Source organism: Halichoerus grypus, chromosome 3 (genome assembly GCF_964656455.1).
Source record: "Halichoerus grypus chromosome 3, mHalGry1.hap1.1, whole genome shotgun sequence".
Classification (NCBI taxonomy): domain Eukaryota; kingdom Metazoa; phylum Chordata; class Mammalia; order Carnivora; family Phocidae; genus Halichoerus; species Halichoerus grypus.
Window position 1 is genome coordinate 36,693,310 of NC_135714.1, and position 23,900 is coordinate 36,717,209.

Consider the following 23,900-nt stretch of genomic DNA (forward strand, 5'->3'; position numbering starts at 1 on the left):
CTAAACAAGTTATTAAAGTACCATCCTTAAGTGCTATTTTATCTCTTTGCTTATTATTCTCTCAACAGAAATAAAGCAGAAATCATATTACCAAATTTGAATGCTAATACATTTCCAGGATAATGTGAACAGGAAACAAATAGAATCTTGAAACACCATCTCAAATGCTCTTCAGAAAACTGTTAGGAGGGCAAAAAGTCCATAAAGTAAGGCACAAGGGTAGGCAATAAGAAGCTGTTGTCCTTCCATGCCCAAGGCTGAACTGAAGATTTTGGAAGCTGAGAGACTACACCAGCCAACGATGACCAGAGCCAACACAGTTCCAAAGGTGCCCCTATAGCAAAGACAAAAGAGATGATTACCTTATATCAAGAGAAAAGGAGATTATTGTTTCAGAGCTGCCTCTGAAATGTCCTTGGTACAATATTTATAACTACTTTCTCCATTTGCAAAATGAGGGTGAAGAACTGTATGAAGTCAAAGGCTTCGGCCAGCTTGAAAATTTGGAAGTCAGAGTCCCCATCAGAGGTAAACATTTTATACTTCAGTAAAACTTGAACTAATAGGAGTACAAAAATTCACCTGCAATTACCCTCATCTGTCAATATTCAAATCCCAACTCCTGAAAATCTTTTATAAAAACCATGCTTAGGTTTCTCTTTAATAGTTACAGATTCATTTTCCTACACTATCTTCCCAAATTGGTGCACGGTATGAGGCAGAAAGATAACTGGACTTGCTTTCCAGTAGGAGGCCTCGTCCCCACTGCGCCCAGTTCCGCTTTTCAAGTTTCTGAGATAGCAAAGCCTGACATTGTTCAAGTAAGGAACACAAATATGTGTGTGGCCTCCCACCTCATCGCTGAAGATTCCTTTTGTAGGTGTATTGTGGATTTTTTAGAGTATTGGAATGGATTTGTTCAAATTGATATCTTCAAAAATAACCGTGGAGGCAATTGGCTCTTTAAGAAGAAATGGGCAAATAAGGTAGTTAAATCTAGCCACCATGGGGATAAAAGAGCAGATATGGGAGTAAAGAGTGAACTTCTTTCCTTATGTGCAAAAAAGAATGCATTATTTAGAAAAATAAGCTATAAGATCTACGAAAGATCGCAAGATATCTAGTCCCAGCTTTAGATCAATGAAGTGACTTGAGGAAAATTACACGGTGAAATGGGCATTAGGTCAAGATCTCTTAATTCCTAATGGCACATTGCTCCTTTCACCATCAAACTACACTGTCTCACTCGATCCTGGTATAATCTGAAGTTGAGAATTATGTTTATTATTTGTGAAAATGACAAAAATTTTACTTTTAATAACTGAGCCAAAGAAAAACAAATGAAAAACTGTACAGTATAGCTTATGATGCTTTGGATTATAAATAAACCAAAAATATTTCAAGTGCACTCTAATACATATGATATGCATTGGTTTAATTGATATCTATCAGGAATAATTTATAGGTCAACCTAATATGCAGGTTTTTACGAACAAAACTGTAAAATTATATATGATTGATTTGAATGATATAGTAATACGCCCAAAAAGGAAATTTCAGTGTAATAGCCTTAGGGGTTGGATCATTTACTCTCCTTTAATATAATTTAAAAGATTTCTAAATCATCCTTTATCATTTCAGAATGAATATCGAAAAAAGGTCCAGACTTCTGATGATTCTCAAAATCTCATTTTAGTTTTTATTTTCTTCCCCTAATAATCTAGAATCATTTGAGATGCTCCAAGCCTTAACTTTGCTGGAAATAATGTTTTAAACTTAAAATTTTTAGATGGTAAATCATTATAGCATTCTTTGGCAGAAGCATTTAACAAAATAGAAGTTGTAGAACTAAATTCTGTATTAACATGTCAAATATCTGTACCAAACAACATAGTAAATGGAAAAGCTTGCTAAAGAACCCGCTTGGGATTCTCTCTCTCCCTCTCCCTCTGCCCCTTTCACTCGAGCTAAATAAATAAATAAATAAATAAATAAATAAATAATAAATAGAGACCATTTAAAACAAAGTAGCATTTCCAACTAAGTCACTCTCAATAATGTTATGAAAAAAACTATATGAGATATCTAAACAAAATTTTTTAAAGGCTCTCCTAAAATGTCTACCTCTGACGTTGGTACATTCTTTATATAATATGCTATCCAATGTAGCGTTAATAACCTAAAATGTGGATCATCCAAAAAAAACGCAAATTGTGCCTCCTTGGGTATAGAAGAATGAACACTGATGGCAAATGTTTATTGGGTTCAGAGCATGTAGGGGACAAAGGATTATGTAATTACTTGCTCTCCCCAAACCATGGTAGTGATGTGCATATGCCCTGGGAAACTGCCCAACAGAAACATATCTACTGGATCCTCATTAATAGTTTTGAATTGCAAATCCTAACTTCCGAGAAAGTAAAAAAGAAAAAAAAATCTATTGGCTGAGCATATATGCTGTAAAGTTCTCCAGCATTAATATCCTCATCAGGGCTCCTGGGAATTCCTCACTGCAAGGAGCCCAGCTGAGAAAGAACAGTTGCTGCCGCCTAGAAGGCAGAGTGCCTGGGAGCTGAAGCAATTTGTCAATGCTCACCAGGCACTTCCTCTTCCAAAATCAAACAAGTGAATTTTCTGTCGCTGTTCTATTACCCCGGACAATAGTTCATATTGAAGAAGGCAACAACTTCCAAAGTGCCACTTTCACAGATAACTTGGTTTAATTTATTGTTTAAATCATCCAAATAGGAACAGTACCTGAGCCAAAACTGACCTACTTTCCTGAATCTGTCTGTAGCTTTTAATAGCCAAAGTTTCCCCAATTCCATTCCCAAAAAGATCAGAAAGAGGTTAACTGTTACCCTGGTGTGGCAAGTTTGAGAGAGGACTGTGCATGTGGGGTCCATGAGCGCACGCAGACACTTACTGCAGTGAAGAGAAGATGGCGCAGCTGGACAGGATGACCATAGGGAGCAGGCAGTAACCCAGAACACTCGCCACGCAGCCGTAAGATGCCCCTGAGGAGCTCATCAAGTTTAGCAAGGTGTGAATCCCTAGGCAACCTAGGGCACTCATGCCGTACACATAACCAAACTGAACTTTTCCTGCCTGAAACAATGGGAAGAACACAGGTGAACACACAACAAACATCAAGAGGAAATTGGAACGTCAACAGAGCCTAGAGCATTTTAGAATCAATCAGCCCAACACTGTTTCATGTCTTTCTCAGGTACAGCCATCAGGAGACTGGGAGTTCTGGAAAAAACACTGGCTATCGTAGGAATTCGGGTCCTGAAAACAAACATTACTGATTATATTTAGAGTGGCACATGCATGCCACAGAAAAGATGAAAAATTTCTAGGTGTTTTTTTAATCATAGATCACCTATTAGATGTACAAGATATAAGTAAGAATATATTTTCTCCCCCTATTTGTTAAATAATTAAATGAACTAATTAATTAATGAAAAAGATTCCAATTTCATCTTGAAGATTTTACAAGGCAAATTAGTAATGTTAGCAAATATCTATAGGATTTACTGTTAGATCCTATTCTAAGCATTTCACATGTACTAAATTATTTAATCCACACAACAACTTTATGAGATAGGTACAATTATTATACTCATTTTACCCATGAGGAAACTAAGGTGCAGAGAATATGTAACTTGCCCAAAATAAAATAATGTTAAGTGGTGGAACTTGGCTTTGAACCTAGTCAGTTTTGCTCTAAAGTTAGATCCTGGACATCTATAGGAGCTCTCACAAGTCTTAAGATAATGGGACTTACTTAACCTAGCGTATCCTAAACTTATTTGACCACAGAATCCTTTGTTTTCTTAATTTTTATTACCAGTTTAACTGAACATACCTTATGAAAAGCTGGTTTATATAAACCGACTGGTAATGAATCATAAAAGAAGTACTGTTAAAGGGAAATCAGTAGTGTTCAGGATACAACACTGATTTTCTGAGGACTCATAAAAATAGCCATCTCCCACAGGCACTAGGGATTGGGAGCTGAAATAGTCCCATTAAACTCACCCAGAGAAAGTCACAGACTACTGTTGATTCAACAGGGGATATTTTAATGTTTGCTACCCGAGGATGCCAAAGCTCCAGTAAAGAACGCATTTAGTTTTTCTGTTTACATAAAGCTGATTAGAAATTCTGGATAAATATTGAATAGGTGGAGTCTGTTTTTCATGGGAATCGGGCAAAACAATGAAGGATCTGATAAATGCAGAGAGTGAGCTTTCTAGCTGTCATGTTTTCCTCTCCATGGCAGTTATCTGTACCGTCTTTATATCTTACAGAGTAAAGAGATATTTACTTTGCAATTAATTAATGGAGAATATTATGACCATTTTAATGTTCAAAATCGTCTAGCTATTTTGAATTCTTCTGCCTCTACACAGATGGGGAGATTGGTCACTACCAAGTCCTTTCACAAAATGTCCCTGGGCTATGCTTGCAGAATTGTCTCCTGCATTAGCCATAACGAGTTCTTATTGAGTAACTTTTGTATTCTCACGGCTATCTTGTGAAATAATACTAATAATGCTAATGGACATGCTTAAGAATCACCTCAGTTATTGCTCTATTGGGTGAGTTTGCTCCACTTGGAAAATAGTGACTATTTAAAATCACTTTAATGGATTAGAGAAACATCCTACTTAATATTTTAATTGGATGGGCTAATTCTGAGGTAGCAACAGTTGTAATGGTGAAGGGCACTTCCTCACAACCAAAGGACACAGAGCTAAACCTTCCTGACCCCAAGCAGTTCTATAAATAGGGTGGGGTATACACAGATGGTGGACAAAACTAATTTGATAATAAAACTGTCCCTTTCGATATCAGTTAGTGACTTTTCTCTTCATCTCTTTTCTTGTTAGTTTATCCATTCTAAGTTGTAATTCCATTTGGCAGGGGCCACCGCCATTTTTAATTTGTTTCAAATTCTAAAAAAGGGCTTGTAACTGAAATGAAAGCAAATGTTCCATTTCTTCTTAACCTCAAAACTTTACTGGTCCTCCTTGTACCATCTTCGTTACTATATCTGGATTTGAAATACTCATTATTCTTCTGATTATGCTTTTACGTTGGTCATGCATGTTCCTTTTCCAGATTATACTCTTAGATCTACTGGAAAAATTAAATGGAGCCATACTTCTAAACCACTTATCTTCTCTGTTTTGGGGGTGAAAATAATTTTGAGAGCAAGAATACAACTAAGTTTATGCTAACTGTTTGAGGCTGTCCTCTCTGGTTTGCCTTCTTCAACATGAAGAAAGTCCAGTAAAAGATATTGTGTCATGCCTTATGTCAGCATAAATCATAAAAATGATAAGTATATAACTATAAGTTTTATGCCTCTGGAGAAAATGAACAAGTTGAATATTGTTTTGGATTTAGTTTTGCTTTCTCTAGTATAATGCATATTCCAGCCCATAAACTTTTCTTTTACATTTTAATTCTAGATATCCAGGGCATGGTTAGTTTAGCTTCAAACGGTCTCTGAGTGAAATCTGACTTCATTAGTATATACTTGGGTGATTTTTTTGTTGTTTTTGGTCCTTATTGCTCTACATGTGTTAGAATCAATTCTGAAGTAATCATGTCTAATGGTAAAATTAAACTGATAATGTCTGCTTAAAATGTTCCAGAAAATATGCACTTTCACATATTCCTCCAAATTTTAGAACTGAAAGGAACTTACATAAACGTTTTTTGTTTTCAAAATGAAGAAATGAAGAAACAGGAAACAAAAATTTCAAGATCATACCTAGAGGCAAAGTTAAGGGTACATCCAATTTTCTCACTTCCAGTTGAGTTCTTTGCCTATATTGCTTTGTACTTAAAAAAGAGGATATTTAAATAATTCCGACTAACATTACACACCCCAAAGAGATCTTAATGGGATTAATGTTTTCCTTTAAGGAAATGGTAACATTTTCTACAAGAAAACAAACAGTTGTTATATTAGAAATCACTTGAAAAAGAAATATGGGTTAATATATTAAATTGATTGTTTCTATTTGATTAATTGACATGGTATTAACTTAGTGTAGCTAAGATTATCAAATTACTGTGACAAAGACAGAAGGGAGGTTAGAGACTAAATTAAAACTCTAGTTGATATAGTGCTTGATTTACAGAGTACTTGCATTTGCTGTAGTTCAAAGGAAGAAGTAAGATGCTATCACGAAATACTATTGTATTGGATAAATATGATGTGATTATTAATCATATCACCATGCAGAAACTAGATTGCTATCAGTATTTTGATTGGTATAAAGTAAATTAATAAAGAGTGAAAATTTATTTAGTTGCAAATACATTTTACATCTACTTTTGAAAACTGTAGCTACATTGGAGAAAAAACACTTAATGGAAAGTGGATAGCCAAGAGATAGAGAAGTGGACTGAACAGTTATTTTAAGGGCTTTTCCTAGAATTTTTAATTTCCTGTATTCTTTCTCCTGTCAAGTTTATCTCTTTGTGCCTTAATGAAACTACACTTTTCAGACTGGCCCGACCATCTTTTTCATCCTCTGTTTTTAACATATGGTCATTACCTCCTTGGTTTAAAATCATAGACTTTTCTCTTTTTCTTCTTTTTTCTTTAAATGAAACATTTTTCTAAAGTATGAGCTAAAATGTCTTCTAAACTTAGCTTGGGTGGAAATGTGTTTTTCTTTACTTCTTTGGGGACTCAATCTCATTACTCCAGATTTAAAGAAAGAAAGAGGCCCATACACAAGACAAATGGTAAAGTCAGGGGGGAAAATTGCCTACATTACAAGCAGGAAACTCAAATAACAGAGAAATATACAGATTGAATAAAGAAATCACTGGTTATCATTGCAAAGTAATGTACTCATAATAACCTAACCAGAAACAAGGTGACTCATCTCTTACTCATACCTCACAGAGTATTGGAAATATTCTATAGGTACACCCCAGCAAAGAAAATGATGAGCAAAGAGAAGGGGTTTCTCTGGTGTCACAACAGAAATGTCACAGAAAACAAGAAATAAAATTTGGGTCTCTATTTCCCAAATCCATGTGTTCCTTCAAATATTTCAGATTGACAATCTTTTCTGAATAACAAGAAAGACATAAGGGATCGCCTGCTCTGTTGAAAACTTGCTTGGTGATTTGATTTTTGAAATTCTGTTTACATTTATATTTTATCTGTCCTAATACTTGAGGGCCATTTCTCTTTGTCACTAGGGTTCAATTAACTATGTCTCTCTCACCCCCCCCAAAAAAAAAGTGTAGTTATGAATTAAACAATTTACACTTTATAAAGTAACACATTTTCTTCTGTTTTAACAAACACTTCTTTGAAAACGACACTTGAAAGGACACACATTAAAATCTGGCGCTCGCCGCTGTCTATTACCAGAAGCAAGGTAGCTCCTAGACTGATACAGAACAGGATGGGCCCAGTGAGGTCCGTTTCATTCATAATGCTGCCATCTGCTGGCTTCAGCGGGTTTAACACGGTCAAGGTTTTTTGCCATATGTGATCAAAATTAATTCCAAGTTCTGCAAAAAGAAAAAAAAAGGTAAAAAAAAAAAAAAAGGTAATAATACAAACATAAAAAACAAACATGAATAATATTTACTTAAATTTAACATATCTCATCAATTTACTTCGCACTTTAATCTGATTGTTACACCTTCAAAATCTAAAGTTCTATGCAATATATAGTTAATTAAAAAAAAAAAAAACAAAAGCAAAAACAACAAAAAAAGATTTGTTGTTCCCAAACAAGGAACTAAAGAAATATTTTAGAGAAATAATTACACCAAGGAAAAATTTCCCTGCCTTATGCACCAAATATAAGCTTAAAATCTAGTTGAAAATTGGGAAATAGATGTTCTACAACAAAAAATAAAATAAAATAAAATAAAATGGTAGCTAACAGACCGAAAGTCTCATCCTATTGCTTATTTAGATATTTCCTTTTCCCCCATTTTCCCTTGATAACACTGTTAGGAGTTAGTTAGACAGTTAGGCAGTCAGGGCCAGGGTCCCCAACAAGAAAATATGGAGTCAGGACAGCTAAAACAGCACTAACATCCCGTTTTGCAGCTTAAACAGGACTACACTAGCATTCTGCTTTGCAGCCTTTGCAGAAATGACTTCTGCAAAACATCCTAAAATAAGACAATTAGCCACAAACCATCTGTCATTATCACAGGCAGTGGGCAATTAAGACATAAGCCCCAGTTGTCAGCAAAAAGAAACCATCAGTATGTTGACATTAACCTAATAGGTAGATGGATACCTGACCAAAGCCCTGACTGGCATGACTCGGCACACCCTGATTGCTTAAGATAGTTCTGCAAAAGAGCTCATAAAAACCCCTAAATTTAGAAACTCCAAGGGCAACCCTCTTGGGCCCCCCACCCTCTCCAGGAGCTTTATACTATCACTCAATATACTTTGCTTTGCTGCCCACCACTCTTCTGGTCTACCTCTTCATTCTTCGAAGCGGTGTGACCAAGAACTGTGGGAACTAAAGGCAGAAAATCCTGCAACACTTTTGAAATCATATCATACTTATATCAAACATGGTATAATTGTTTAATTGGCAGTATTATCTAAACTAAAGGTATTTAGCCCAGGTCTGGGATTTTATTTCCACCCTGCCTGATGACAAAAGCAGTTCCATGCTAACTGCCTGAACCTCCACAAAGGAGAAAAGAGGATGGCTCTTTCGTGCGCCCATATTTTAATAAGGTCAGTGCTAGTGTGGTTGAGTCTGTGTACCCAAAGATTAAATTCTTGAGACAAGTTAACCTTTCCCTTTTATTAGTGGTGGTGGTAGAATAAAATATTCCAAATCAGTGGTGCTCAGTGTCCTTGAGTCCAAATTCATTTTTGAAATACCTAATTTTTCCCCCAATGCCTTGTTTTTAAGTAATTCTGACTGCCACCTCACAGACCCTTCTGCTAGATCCTGCCCCTCTTACATTTTTATTTAAAATTTTTTTTAAAAAACCCAGCCATCTGACATCCACTGAATACAGAAATAAATATTAACACCACATCAGTTTCTTTTCTCACCAGTTCTATAAAGATAAACATTAAGATGTATCTTGAGTAGAAAAAAAGAACATTCAAAAAGGAGAAGAACATGACTTTATTAGGAACCAATAATCAAGCTGGCTACTCTCCTTCTATCATTTTAAATTTGAATAAGAGTAAGGCAGAGGCCCAGAATAATTAGAGATAAACTACTGTAAAGAACAGTGCATTTCAACTAAAAAGAATTGAATGGGGTTTTTTTGTTTGTTGTTGTTGGGTTTTTTTACTGTTTTCACTGAATTCTGCTGTGAGCTCTACAAAATTTGTATGCATTAGTCTTACAGACATGTAATGAGGCTAGGACTATTATTTTATTCCTATTTTGTGCATCAAATGGCTGAGGTTTTGAGATATAAAGAATTTGTTCAAAGTCACAGAAGTAGAAGCAGAAAATATAGGTTTCAACACTGGAGAATCTGATTCAAGAACCCATGTTTCCTCCCCAAGACAAACAAACCAATTACAAACTGGGCAGAGGACCTGAATAGACATTTTTCCAAAGAGGACATGCAAATGGCCAACAGGTACGTGAAAAGGTGCTCAACATCACTAGTCCTCAGGGAAATGCAAATCAAAACCACAATGAAATACCACCTCACACCCATTAGAATGTTATTATCAAAAAGACGAGAAATAAGTATTGGTTAGGATGTGGAGAAAGGGGAACCCTTGTGCACTCTTGGTGGGAATTTAAATTCATGCAGCCACTGTGGAAAATAGTATGGAGATTCCTCAAAAATTAAAAAAAATAAATAAATAATAGGGCTCTGGCATTCCCACCGCCCCACTGTGGATCTTCCCAGGCCAGGCTGACAACAGGTCCACTTACAGCTGGAGGACACGGGCTCCTAGAGATGGTGGCTTTAGCACGGAGCCCTGCAGGTCAGTCCCCAGGGCAGCAATGGGTGGCAGCCAGAGGCTATGACCTGAGCCCTGAACCTGGCCAGTTTAAAAAGAAAAAAGAAAAAAAAAAAAAAGAACTACTATAGGATCCAGCTTCTGGATATATACCCAAAGGCAATGGAAACAGGGTATCAAAGAGATATATGAGCTCCCATGTTCAATGCAGCATTTTTCACAATAGCCAAGACATGGAAACAACCTAAATGTCTGTCAGTGGATGAACAGATAAAAAATATGCGGGATATACATATGATGGAATATTCATTCATGAGAAAGAAGGAAATCCTGCCATTTGCAACAACATGGATGGACCTTGAGGACATTATGTTAATTGAAATAAAGAAAGAAAGATAAATACCGTGTGGTATCATATGTGGAGTCTGAAATCAAGGAGAAAAAAGAGTCACCTCATAGAAAGAGAGTAGAAAAGTGGTTAGCTGAAGGTGGGAGAAACAGGAAGAGGTTGGCATAAAGGGGCACACACACACCCCACACAAAACAAAACAACAATAAAAAAACAAAAATCTTGCTTTTAATCATATAGCTATGACATATATGTCAATGTGTATCTAATCTCATAATGGTTGTATTTTTTTTTTTAATTGAGCCCAGTTCTCCCATGTGAAGGGTTTTTTCCCTAAATCATTTGTATGAGGCATTGAACTTCCCTTCCCAGGATTTAATGATCATCTTTGGTCAGACACAGAGTGACACCTGTGCTACCCCACACAGAACACATAACACCTGCCATCCCGCACGTCTGACATTCTATACACAGAATACCACATGGACTTTAATGCCTGCCATGACACAGGGGGGTCATACTCTAACAGGGACTTAGACATCTTCAAAAGTTTGGACAGACACGGGTCTACACTGCAGTAGTAAGGATATTTTTTCCCTCATTTCATATCCAGGTTGGCAATTGCTATCCCTAGCTTGAAAAGAAAGAATTTGACTGGTTAATAGTGAGTAAATCATGTACATTTCAACTTCCACGCTGCATCCTTTTTATTATCACAGTACAGTTATATAATTCTTAATGAACATACACTTTGAGGAGATGAGCAGTTCAACAAGCTTAAAATGAAGTTAGAATGTCTAATCTGATTTTTAAAAAGCAGAAGATTTTTAAAATTGAGAAATATTGTCGTTTAAACTAATTTCAGCTAAGCCTTATGTTGTTTTCAAACTTTATTTTCAATTAAGACATTTATCTTAGCAATATGTTTTCAGCATTTACCACAACAAAGTGGCCTTTAATTCAAAATACCTTTTTTTCCTCAAAAAGCAAAATAATTATTCCTGAAGAAACTCAAATGAAAAATGCCTTGTGAGACATTATTACTGATTTCAAACATTTATTTGGTGGCATAATTAACTTCTGCACGTGTTTCAACATTGAGTCATGAAAACGGTGAGTGAACATAAGACCTACTAAATATTATCATACCAAAAAAGATTTTGTGTTTTCTACCAAAATACATCTTCATAATATTTTGTTTTTCAAATTTATTACAAGTTATGCAAATGAGATTATAAGTATCTATTAATTGTAGATAACCTAATATAATACCTTATACAAGATAAAGGATGAAACTGCTGTGAAATTTGAATGTAAAAGTTATTGTTTTGCTGTCATCTAGTGGTAGTAAAATATATGATATATATGCTATAAAAATGAATTAATATCTTTGTTTTCTATGCAAATTGTGGCACTGGCCTTTTAAATATAAACATCAGGCTGTGCTACAAATGTAAGTACTGAATATCACAGTAATTTTTCTGGTTTGACAGACTTGAATTGACTATTATTCTTCAAGATACGTTTGTTAACATATTGACTGTATATGATCAAATAGCAAAAGTTATCATTCTTACATAAAACCACCAAACAAGTCTTTTAGACAACAAAGTATTTAAGGAATAAAGAAGCACATTTTCAAATAACGTATTTTTGTGCAAGGGATATTAATTATTATAGCTTCATAATGTGATACCCTGTTTGGTGTATGCTCAATAAAAACTAGCAAATGACATTTATCACCTTATCCTAGGAACCCTGCCTGTGGCTTTTTCATATCTTTGAAACAGATGAGGCTCGAGGCTTTCACAAATTCATCCAGCCTGAAGAACGTATTGAATAAGCATCTAGAAATTTCATAGATTCAAAATGCAAAATTATATTAGGTGCAATCTCTTGTATCTCTAATACACTAGCAACTTGGTGGGGACAATCACAAAGAGATTTTTAATGAATCAAAAATTTAAGTGCAAAACAAAAAGATAATTTAAAAATTTAAGAATGTACAAAAGGACATAAACAGCACCGAGAGCTGGAGAAATATATTCTAAACAAAAGAGCAAACAGAAAGAAAATTTACCAAGAAAAATATTGTAGAGTTGAAAACATAAGTATTAAAATTTCCATATGCTTTAATATCCTATTAACAAATTAGATGGCAAACACCATCTAGGAAAAAAAATGTTTGCAATACATATTCCAGGTAATCATTAAATATCTTTACCATATAAATATCCTTAAAAACAAACAAGGAAGGGAAAAATCTTAAGATTCCAATAAGAAATCTGACAAAGAATATGAAAAACAAGAATAGTCAATAAACATGAAAAAAAAAGTATAACTTTTCTAGTAACCAAGAACTACAAAGTATTGCTTTTTACCCATCTAATTAACAAAGACATCTCATATTCTACTATGATGGTGTAGGGGATCATGCTCTTCTAGATCAGCTTGGCAATATAAATATCTTTTGACCCAGTAATCCCAGTGTTATGGATCCATCCTAAGGACAGACTCTGTAGAGATGAAAGTTATTTACTTTGATGTTTGCCAAAGCATTACTTATTATAAGGAATAGCCTTTAAGGTGAGTTTAAGTTATGGTACTTTTATATAATAAAATATTATGAAGCCATTCTATATCACATTTTCAAATAATATTTAATGACTTTAAAGAATACATGCATAGAAATACTTTTGGTATAAAGTAACTTTTTTTAAAGAATTTATTTGTTTATTTGATAGAGACACAGCAAGAGAGGGAACACAAGCAGGGGGAGTGGGAGAGGGAGAAGCAGGCTTCCCGCTGAGCAGGGAGCCTGATGCGGGGCTCAATCCCAGGACCCTGAGATCATGACCTGAGCTGAAAGTCATGAGCCGAAGGCAGATCTTAACGACTGAGCCACCCAGGCGCCCCAGTATAAGGTAACTTTAAAAACTACAAAATATGGGGCGCCTGGGTGGCTCAGTCAGTTAAGTGTCTGCTTTCAGATCAGGTCATGATCCCAGGGTCCTGGGATTGAGCCCAGCATTGGGCTTCTTGCTCAGTGGGGACCCTGCTTCTACCTCTCCCTCTGCCTGCTGCTTCCCCTGCTTGTGCTCTCTCTCTCTCTTTCTCTCTGTCAAATAAATAGATAAAATCTTTAGAAAAAAAGCTATAAAACTTTATAGCCATTGTATGATCCAACTTTCATTTTTAAGTATTCATAAATACATACATATTCAAAAAATATTGTATTTCATTTTTAAGCGTATATACTTAAAATATATACACACGTAAAATATTTACATATATGTATTTCATACATATACACTCATAAAAATAGAATAAAATCTGGAGTAAAATACATCAAGTCATTAATGGAAGTCATATCATAGAGACAAAATTTTAGGTGGTTTTTATATTTTTATTCATATATTTCTCTATTTGCTGAATTTCCATATTGAATATAGGTAAGTTGTATAAAAACTGATAGTTTTTTTTTAAGTAGAGATGTTGGTGGAATCAAGGAGAATGTTTAATGAGGATAACTTATAATTTTCAGATATTGATTATTTTTGCAGAGGCAAACTGGAATGAATTGGTTAAACATAACTGATCCCAAAATCTAACTGGCTTCTAAAGAGCCAACAAACCTATGATATAATTTTCTGTGCTTTTCTGAGTGGTTTAAATCTTTTTTTTTTTTTAATTTTGAAGACAAAGAAAGAATGTTTTAATATCAAGTGGTTGGCTCTGTTCATATGAGGCAAACACTGATCTTTTGGTGTAAAATATTGGGAATTTTAATCTAGCCCTTTTCACTTGGCCATATATAAAGGTGTGAGAGCATAATTGGTAACTATTCATATAGTCATACTTCTCCTTGGCTCTTAAATTTAAATCTACTTGAGTTTTAGTTTTCTAGCCCCTATGCTTCTGGCATCAATGTTGATTTGCTATAAGAGCAAAAGTAGCAGATGTAGGCTGGATTAAAAAAAGAAAAAAAAAATCAATGAATGGAACATCCCTGAAATCCCTGAAGGACCTTCAGCTGCAAAAGTCCACCGGTTTCCTTGCCACCAGCAGTGTTATTTACTGGAATCATATATTCCTCCCCACTTAGCCATACCTAGCTGAGATGAGGGGGCTCCTCTGAGCCAAGGGAAAAAAAAAAAAAAAACTGGCTTGTCTCCATGACAATAAAGAAATATTGAGAAACTACCCCCTAGGCTCCCAGGCATCATAGCAGAAGATACAATATGCTGTTATGAAGTAGCTTCATTAACTGGGGTAGGGAAGGGTCGTTACTTTGATACAACCACTCTGCTAAAAGATGTGTTCACTGTTGTCTGGACCCCAGTCAGGGAGTCCACACTTTAACAAACCGAAGAAACATTTAATAACTGCATTTAATAGCACAGCAATGGCAACACATCTACTTCCAGTTTTCCCCACACAAGCATGAGACAAACTTCCAATGGTTTATGCACCTTAGTTTGGCAGACTTGTTTATACATGGAACAATCGCACATAAAACATTGTACACGGCATGCTGACAGTGCACATTAAGTGCTGATTATTGCTATTATTCTTCTAGCTGATCACACACTAATAGCACTTCCTTAACTTATCTTCTAGCAAAGGAGGCTCTTCATCAAAACTGTCAACGTAAGAAGATTGTGAATAATAATCCGGGTTGGATGCTGGCTGAAAAAATTGTCCCTCGCAACCTGATGACATGAGCATCTCTGGTGGGACAAAGACAAGCTGAGGCTGCTCGCTGGCTTGTTGTCTAGAGAAAGAAAAATACTGATTTTTATACATCTCAGAATGGGATATCATGATGAATCGCAGAAGGAAACTACAATTCTCCTTCTATGAGTTCTTCTAGCTTTTGTGCTTATTTACCCATGAAAGAAGTAACTTGCTTAAAATTTACCTTTAATTAAAAAAATGAAGTAACTGGTATGAGAAGGTTCTAGAAGAAAGATCCATACCAACTAATAATTATTGATTATGTACAATGTGCTGGAAACTTTCCCCTCACATTTTCTCACATAATGACTACTCTGTAAGGTAAAAACTGTAGTTTTAATCCCATGTTACAGATAAAGAAACAGAGGTTCATGGAGACTGAAGGACTTGCCCAGTGTCACAAAATAATACTTCAGGTGTTGGACTCCTAAGTGAAGCTGCCTGAGCAGTGCGCAGACTACATGATGTTGCTTTTTTACTGATTTCCAGGGACAATCATCAAACATGACATTCCCTATAAATCTGTGGAAGCCATAAGTAAAAATCACAATTTTAATAGTAGAGTCAATTCATAGGAAAAAACAAATACATAAATTGACCTTCTAGCTCTGGCCATTCCCAGACAATTACTGCCAATTATCTTTGAGTACCTAAAAGGATTCTACATCTGGCCTAATGTCCTTCTTTTGAAATATGCAATTTAGTTTTGTTGAAACATGATACTTTGATACTTCCTTGACCACATTTTTATTGGTTTTTCATTTCACCATTTGTGTGAGAAAGCTGGAAAACAACACTCAGTACATAATTTCTTAGAGCTAGAGAAAAGAAGGAAGGAAAAAAAGAAGTATATGAGGTTACTTCATCATTTTAAATTGTTTTTACCTGAAGGAAGGGGAAGACACATAAAGAGTTGTCCTTATTAACATGTTTCAGTTTCTTTCATCAGAACCCCTTAGGCTAAGCTAAAAACACAGCTCGGGATTCTGAACTTTGCAGCTCCCTGTGATCTCTCTGTGTTAAAATATTTACAAAATGGCTTTTCATACTTTCCTTCCAACATTAATCTTAATATGAAGTCTAAGAATAACATATTCAACTTCCCTTATATGAGTAAGCCTGACAGAGATAATAACCTTCTCTTGGAAAATAAAGCTACCAAAATAAAGATATATGCATTTAATCATTCACTAATTCAACCATAAGCTCATTAAGGGCAAGGACCTGGTGTAATCTTTCTTGAATCCTCCACAGCATATGTTGATTACTGTTATTGTTCCCTTAGCCATGAGGCATATTCCTAACCTTTTTTTTTTCTTTTTCTCAGCAAAATAGAACCACTATCAAAAGTACTGGTAGAAATGAATTATAAATAAGAAACTGAATGGCCTGTTGGTTGATGAAAAGCCCCCCTTGATCCATATTTTTTTTTAATGTAAGCATTTCTAGAAGTATAAAAGGGGAAAATGATTGACTTAATGGGCCAGCATCTAACCAAGACTATTTCATGAACAAACTGTCCTAGCATCACCATAACTCAGGCCCAGGTCTGACTAACCAGGCTTGAGGAAAGGTAACTTTCAAATTACTCCCTGCAAAGCAATTCCCATGAAGGAGGGAATTTGGCATAGGTGATTGACCCAACCCCTGCAAAGAGAAAAACACATTAAAAAAAAAAAAAAAAAGTGCCCATTACCAGCTAGATCCCATCCCTTTCTCTTTCCTTCCTCTCTTTCTCTGCTCCTTCATCCAGCAAAACTTCTTCATCAGGAGCTTGGGCTCTGTTGTCCTTATTATAATGGAGGCATAATATTAAAATTTTCCCAGCACTTATTTAAGAAAGTATAATTTCAAAATCTGTCCAACAAAGGAAACCTCAAAAGCTTTTATCTACAAAAATTACCATGGTCACCTGCCATCACTGTCTGAATTAAAATTCTCTCTTTTTATCTTATAACTTTGTACATGTTGACTGTAACATTTTATACTACATCTCAATAAACAAAATCTAAGCAATACCAATATAGTCACATGATTAGTCCACAGTTCTACCCAACAAACTCTGTAAATAAACCCAATTCTCGGGTTTTAGGCCTTTTTCTGAAAATTGCAATGAACAACCATAATTTTATTTAACCATGTATTTCTTTTTTCTTTTTTCATTAAGTTTTTAATTTTAGTTCCAATATAGTTAACATACAGGGTTATATTAATTTCAGGTGTACTGTATAGTGACTTAACAATTCTATGCATTACTCAATGCTCATCATGATAAGTGTGCTCTTAACCATTTATCTTGAACACTTTACTAATTGCTTTGTCAACCCCATAGCCCTGAAATATTTACCTATTAAAGGCAATTGCATGAGTTAGATTAGTGTACGCAATACTTAAGATGGTAAGGTTATATCATATCTATATTTCATGTGGTAATGGGAGTTTTGCAGAGTATACCAGCAAAATATTCCTCTTCTCCTTGATTACACAGCATCTTAATTAGCTCCATGAGAAGATGCATATTGAAATTTTGATGATATCTAACTCAGCACATCATTCCAGATGAAACAAATGTCAACCGAATTAGACCAAAAGAAACACCAGACTCTGACTGGTAGCGTTTAAACATTCACTTTGTTAGTAGGCATCTCTTCTTCCTGTAAAAATTACTTAAAACAATTCTGAGATGACTGCAAAAGATTCCTTTAGGATAACTGGCAACATCCTTGGTCATACTACTCTTCTTTTGCTTCCTGACTCTGTGGGGGTTACACTTCTGCTTGTAAAAACAGTCCAGTGATAGAATTTATCCTAAAGCAAGGCCAGTGGTAGCCCACAGGCCTCTGGAGCTAGACCGCCTGTGTTCAAATCCCAGTTCTAGAATCTTAGGCAAATTATGTCACATCTGTGCCTTGACTTTGTCATCTGTAAAATGAGGATAATAATAGAACTCACAGAACAAACTAGTGGTTTACTAGAGGCAAGGAGGTTTGGGGGATGGACAAAATAGGTGACGGGGATTAAAAAGTACAAACTTCTAGTTATAAAATAAGTAAGTCATGGGATGACAAGTACAGCATGGGAATATGGTCAATAATACTGCAATAATGCATGGTGACAGATGGTAACTACACTTATCATGATGCACATAGATTAATGTATAGAATTGTCTAATTACTAAATTGTACACCTGAAACTAATATAACATTGTATGTCAACTATACCTCAAAAAAATGTGAACCAGTAAGAACCAAATAAAAAAAAGTATTAGTCAATATCAAAGTTGAACAGGGCTTAAGGTTCTTCTACCAATTATACCCAAGCCATAAAAAAGTCTGCTATATGATAATGATGATAATAATAATAATAATAATGGACCTCATAAGATTATTGTAAATTAAATTAGCTGAAATAAGTAAAGCACTTAGAATAGCATTGGGCATGCAAAAAATGATCAATAAGCACGAGCTATGTATTGGTATGCCTTTTCTTCCTGAGACTTACACTAAAGCATTCTAGACACCTTCCACAAACCCTGGAACAGCATCTTCTCTATTTGTAAGTCGTTGTCTCTCCCTCAAAGAAAACAACGTAAATAGGAGGCCAGGAGTTTATATGCCTTCTGTGCTGATCATCTTTCACTTATTATCATTTTGGTTTCCTTGGAACACCCAAACTGACTTTGACAACATCCCACCAGTCTTGTGTTTTCTTACCAGGAGAATCTCCACTACACCCATGCCAGGACTTTTGTCCCTAAGCAATAAAGCAATGGCCATGCACCTGGTCTGTATAAAAACCTTCTGTACATTCACCAAGTCTTCAGTATTTCCCTTTCCACCACCCATACCTGGGTTTATAAAGTTCCAGCAAGTCTCCAGATGGATTCTGTTGTGTTAAGATAAAGCGTAGTCTCCAGCTGGGGAAAAGTTTCTACCTGGCTCTGAGGCAACAGGACTTAACATTCACCATCCAAAGCAAATATAGAACATCATTGTTAAAAGACTCAGTTATAATTTTTATGATTACAGAAATATGCTTTCTGTGTCCTGTCACATAGTCACTAGCTACATATTTTATTAAAAGCTTTGTTCTTCCAAAACTGTCGGTTTGGACTTCCTTCATGATGGCCACCTGATGCTGCTTTCCTTTGTCAATCTGATCCAGGAGGCATGGGGGCAATGAACTGACTCCCAGTGTCACATGGAGGGCTAGAGTGTAAATCAGGTGGTAAAAAACGTACCAACAGATAAGTACAAGTCATTGAAAGTCCACCTGCACATTTTAACTAATAGTAAAGTATGGGTATATTTCATATAGCCAGATGACACAGCGTGCCTCCAGGAACCTGACACTAGGAAGGGTTTCAGAATTTGCAACACCATCACCTGAAACAGCCTGAGACAACAGTATGACCGACTGACAACCAAAATACCCTGTTGATTAAAAAAATGTAGTCTGTACTTTCAGAAACATTTTATCTATGTCAGTCTCCAGGTGAACCAGTAAAATCAGGCGTTTTAAATATCCCTGGTAAGAACAAAATGTATAGGATCAGTTGAATGATGGTGCGTTTTAGCGAATGGTGGCAGGGGAGCTGACTTCTACAGCATTCCCAGATTCTGGCTGAAAACAGCAGGTGCACAGCGACTGCAGGCTACGGGCCATAGGCGTGTCAAAACTGTGTTTGAGGTACTAGAGGAAGAGCAGCTCACAGGATTCACAAAAGCTGGGGATTCAGTTTCAATTTGTTAAAGTCCTATGAAAACATTCAAAGGGGGTTTTCCGGTTGTTGTCACCTTTTCTGCAGAAATATCTATTCCTTTCTCTAAATAATTTGAATAGATTTCTCATTTTAAAAAATAGAAAAATATAGTGGGAAAATGTAGCCTAGACGACTGGCTACAGGTGATTGGAAATAGTGCTTATCCGAATGACTGGACAGTTATTTTAAATGAGGAAACTCCTTCTTGTTTATTCTAAAATAAGAAAACTCGTTTTTAAATATAAGTATTTTTATTGTTTTAGTAAGCACAGTCGACCAGCTTTCAGATCAGTATGCCACTGAGCAAGCTTTTTAAACACGCTCCAATAGGGGGCGCCTGGGTGGCTCAGTCGTTAAGCGTCTGCCTTCAGCTCAGGTCATGATCCCAGGGTCCTGGGATCGAGCCCCACATCGGGCTCCATGCTCCGCAGGAAGCCTGCTTCTCCCTCTCTCACTCCCACTGCTTGTGTTCCCTCTCTCACTGTGTCTGTCTCTGTCAAATAAATAAATAAAATCTTTAAAATAAATAAATAAATAAATAAATAAACAAGCTCCAATAGGGGCACCTGGGTGGCTCAGTTGGTTGAGCCCGACACTTCATTTCAGCTCAGGTCATGATCTCAGGGTCATGGGATTGAGCCCAGGGTCAGGCTCCACACTCAGGGTGGAGTCTGCTTGAGATTCTCTCCCTCTCTCTCTGCCCCTCCCACCTCCCCATGCTCCTGCAGGCACATGTGTGTATGTGTGTGCATGCGTGCTCTCTCTCTCTCTCTCTTTCTCTCTCCCTCTCAAATAAATAAATAAATAAATAAAATCTTTAAAACAAACTCCCATATATGAGGGTAAGGGTGGAGAGAGAGACAGAGAGAAGGAGACTAACCGACTATAACTATCCCCTGGATTCCTGTGTTTTTTGCCAGGATGGTTAGCATCTTATTCTGATTTGGGGTGTATTTTAATTGAACTATTCACTGTATGAATAAAAGATCGAGTCTCTGGAGTTTGATGTACACTAGTAAGTCACTGACTTGACTCCATATTTTATGTACCTCATAAAACTACCACAGCTAATATGCCCTTTTCTAATTCCTGAGACTTGCAGTGTGGATTGGAATTTAAATGGTACTGTGCCCAAATCACGACTTGGATTTAAATGCTAAGCAACTGAAGCAGGCCAGTCCATCAACTTAATACAATACGATCTTGAGTTTTCCCCATTTGGTTATGTTAATTTCCATTTCTTTGTCATCTTGATTTCTGGGCAATGTTGATATGTGTAATCAAATGGAGAAAGAAAATTGGGTGGTGGTTTGCGGGCAGGGCACAGGAGGGTGAGAAAGCTGTGGTCCATGAGTCCCAGCATAAAGAGAAAGCTTTGTTTCTCTCTTATTAGAATTCTTAGTTTAGTTTAATCTGAAAATGTAGATTGTGGATGCTACCCAGGTGTTTATTCCATCTGGAGAAAAGAAGGGAGAAAAGAAACAGAAGATGACTAGTTTCTTTCACTAAAATAGGAGAACAGAACAGAAAAATCCTATTAGATAGCTCTCATTGTGGATTATATATTTTGAGTTACCATCCTATTAAGACCTTAATGCCCAAGCTACTCCTTCTGCCTGATTAACACTTTTCTGACACCAAACACTTTTTCTTGATCTTCCAAAGTATAAATCATAAATGAAATAAAATCAAGTTCTTTTTCTGTAGTTAGATTCTGCAATGATTGAGCCAAGTCTCTACAGCCTTATCCTTTTGTCCTATTTTTCTTAAAATATCTTAATTTGCCTAATGATAACATTCATAGAGAGAGAGCGAGGGAGGAAGGGAGCGGTATAGATTGTTTTTCATTTTAGGAAATTTTTATGGTACCTGACTGAACCTGGACAACATAGACTAGGTTCGTGAATGGGATAAAACTCCAGATATTTAACTTTTATAGTTTTAAAAATATTCTATATCAATACCTTTCCCTATCACCTTCGAATAGTGGTTCAGCAGGAGTAGCTAGAAAACAGCACCTATCTGCCTGTGTCTTCAGGAGTGATCAACCTGTGGAAACAATTTCCAAATTGTCCTGTGCATAGTTGGAACAGAAGAGTTCCCACTGCCTGTTGTATTTATTTTATCTTTTCCTCCTTTATCTGGAGCTTTCAGTGTACTTATCTGTATTTAGAAAACTAAACTTGAAGAATTAATAAATTTGAAATATTTGTTATATGATTATTTGGCTTAAACTTGTCGGAATGAAACAGTGACAACACGTCCCATCTTTACCTAAGATGACCCAGTTTTATTCCTATTGTACCAAATTATCATTACTAGCATGCATTTTACTCTTACAAATGTCTTGATTGTACAATAAATTATATGTCCACCCTAGTATTGGATCTAATCAAACAACCTTGAACTAAAATCCAAACCCATTTCTTATTAGCTATGTGTCCTTGAAAAAGTTCCTTAGTTTCTCTGGGTCCCTGCTTTCTCATAAATAAAGCAGGGGAAAATACTGGCCCTCATCTCAGGATTGTCTAGGATCCAATGAGTTAGCTTACATAAAGTTCACAATAGTACCTAACACATAGTAAGAGTTCAGTGACAGTTATCTTGCAAGTTGAGAGGTCTGACCCTTCTCACTGTTCACTAATCTAGACCCACAAAAGAACACCAAAGCAGCAACTGTATAAATAAATAAAATAAGTTTAAGGGACTTTAGACGACAAAGTGTTCATTGCTTTGGCAAGCTATAGTTATAGGAAAAAATAACATTTATATAATGGTTTTACTTTAAAACATACTCTCCTACACATTAGCACAACGCTCTTCATGATAATTCCATGAAGTAGGAATTATTAATGTCCTTAGTTTTCAGTGTAAGACAGTCAGGGAAGTTAAAAGTCTTTCCCCATATCACAAAGGCTAGAGCCTGAACTTGAACCAATTCTTCTTACCCTAAATGCCCTATTTACCCTAGTAAAGGGTAAATTACTAAATTCTAGTCATTTTTATTTTCAACTCAAGTTGACTTGTCAACTCAAAATAAATAACACGTTCTGAAATATGTTTATTTCAATTCCATTTAAGAGTTTTCACTCTGTATTATAATTGCATATTTAATTGCCACTGTCCAACATAAATTCTTACATTTTATGAGGGAAAAGATTATAGACTTCTTTTTTATCTTCGGGTTTGTAGCACCCTTCTTAATTCCTAACACACAAGCAGGCACTTGATAAATGTTTACTAGTCAAATAAAATCTATTTCTTGAGCAGTTTCCCAAAAAATATCATGTAAAATGAAAATGTTTTCTGTTCTGTCCAGGGCCTGTATTCAGTCTCCTTGTTAAATGGTATTTTGAAAAGAGGAGACAAGCCACACACTTATAGATGGGCCTGAGGTGAACTGAATTAATTTCTCTGACCTTTCCTGACATTTCTTCTTGGGTATTTTACCAAGATATGCTGGGGAGAGCTTTTGCTTTCCCCAAGGAAGCCCTCCCAATGTGGAAACCCTTGCTAAAATATTATGCCTTCTTAAAATGAAAAGCATATTTTTCAATATAAAGTACTTACTTTCTAGATCCATAAACATGTCCATAGGCATTAGAATCTTCAGAACTCTGCTCCTGATTATCAATAGTATAATTAGATTGGTAAAAATCAGAGTCAAATTGTCCCAAGTTGGACATCCTGAAAAATAAGAATGATTTTTACTGAGAACTTTATGAGTCAATAAAACTTCTTTTGAGATATTTACAAGGATTAATTGATGATGTGATTATGGATGGATTCCTATTAGAGAACAAGGTATTCTTTGGATGGGTTAAATTAAGTATTAGGAAAGGGTATGGAAATGTATTTAGTAAGTCACTTATAAAATGTGTATCTTCAATGAACTTTTCTGAAGTTTTCACTCACAAGGACTGTGACGTTGACTAAATTGACTTTAACTGATGTGAAAGAACTAACCTTTTTCACCAAATTCCTTATTCCCAGAATTTTAAGAGAAAAAGCTTTAAAATTGGTACACATCTTGAAGGCTTTCCCTTAAACAGTGTTAGTTCCTCACTTTAAATGTGTGCACACGTGTT

At 35.7% G+C, this 23,900-nt stretch overlaps 1 protein-coding gene across 1 annotated transcript; it reads right to left on the reverse strand.

Annotated features, from left to right (window-relative positions):
- Positions 1 to 23,498, reverse strand: YIPF7 (Yip1 domain family member 7). The gene is made up of 5 exons (XM_078068179.1): positions 23,383 to 23,498; positions 14,929 to 15,087; positions 7,412 to 7,559; positions 2,927 to 3,108; positions 1 to 334 (listed from the first exon to the last, which is right to left on the reverse strand). Exons 1-5 carry the CDS (start codon positions 23,496 to 23,498, stop codon positions 172 to 174), a joined length of 768 nt encoding a protein of 255 aa, XP_077924305.1. The 3' UTR covers positions 1 to 171.
- Between the last annotated feature and the right edge of the window lie 402 nt (positions 23,499 to 23,900).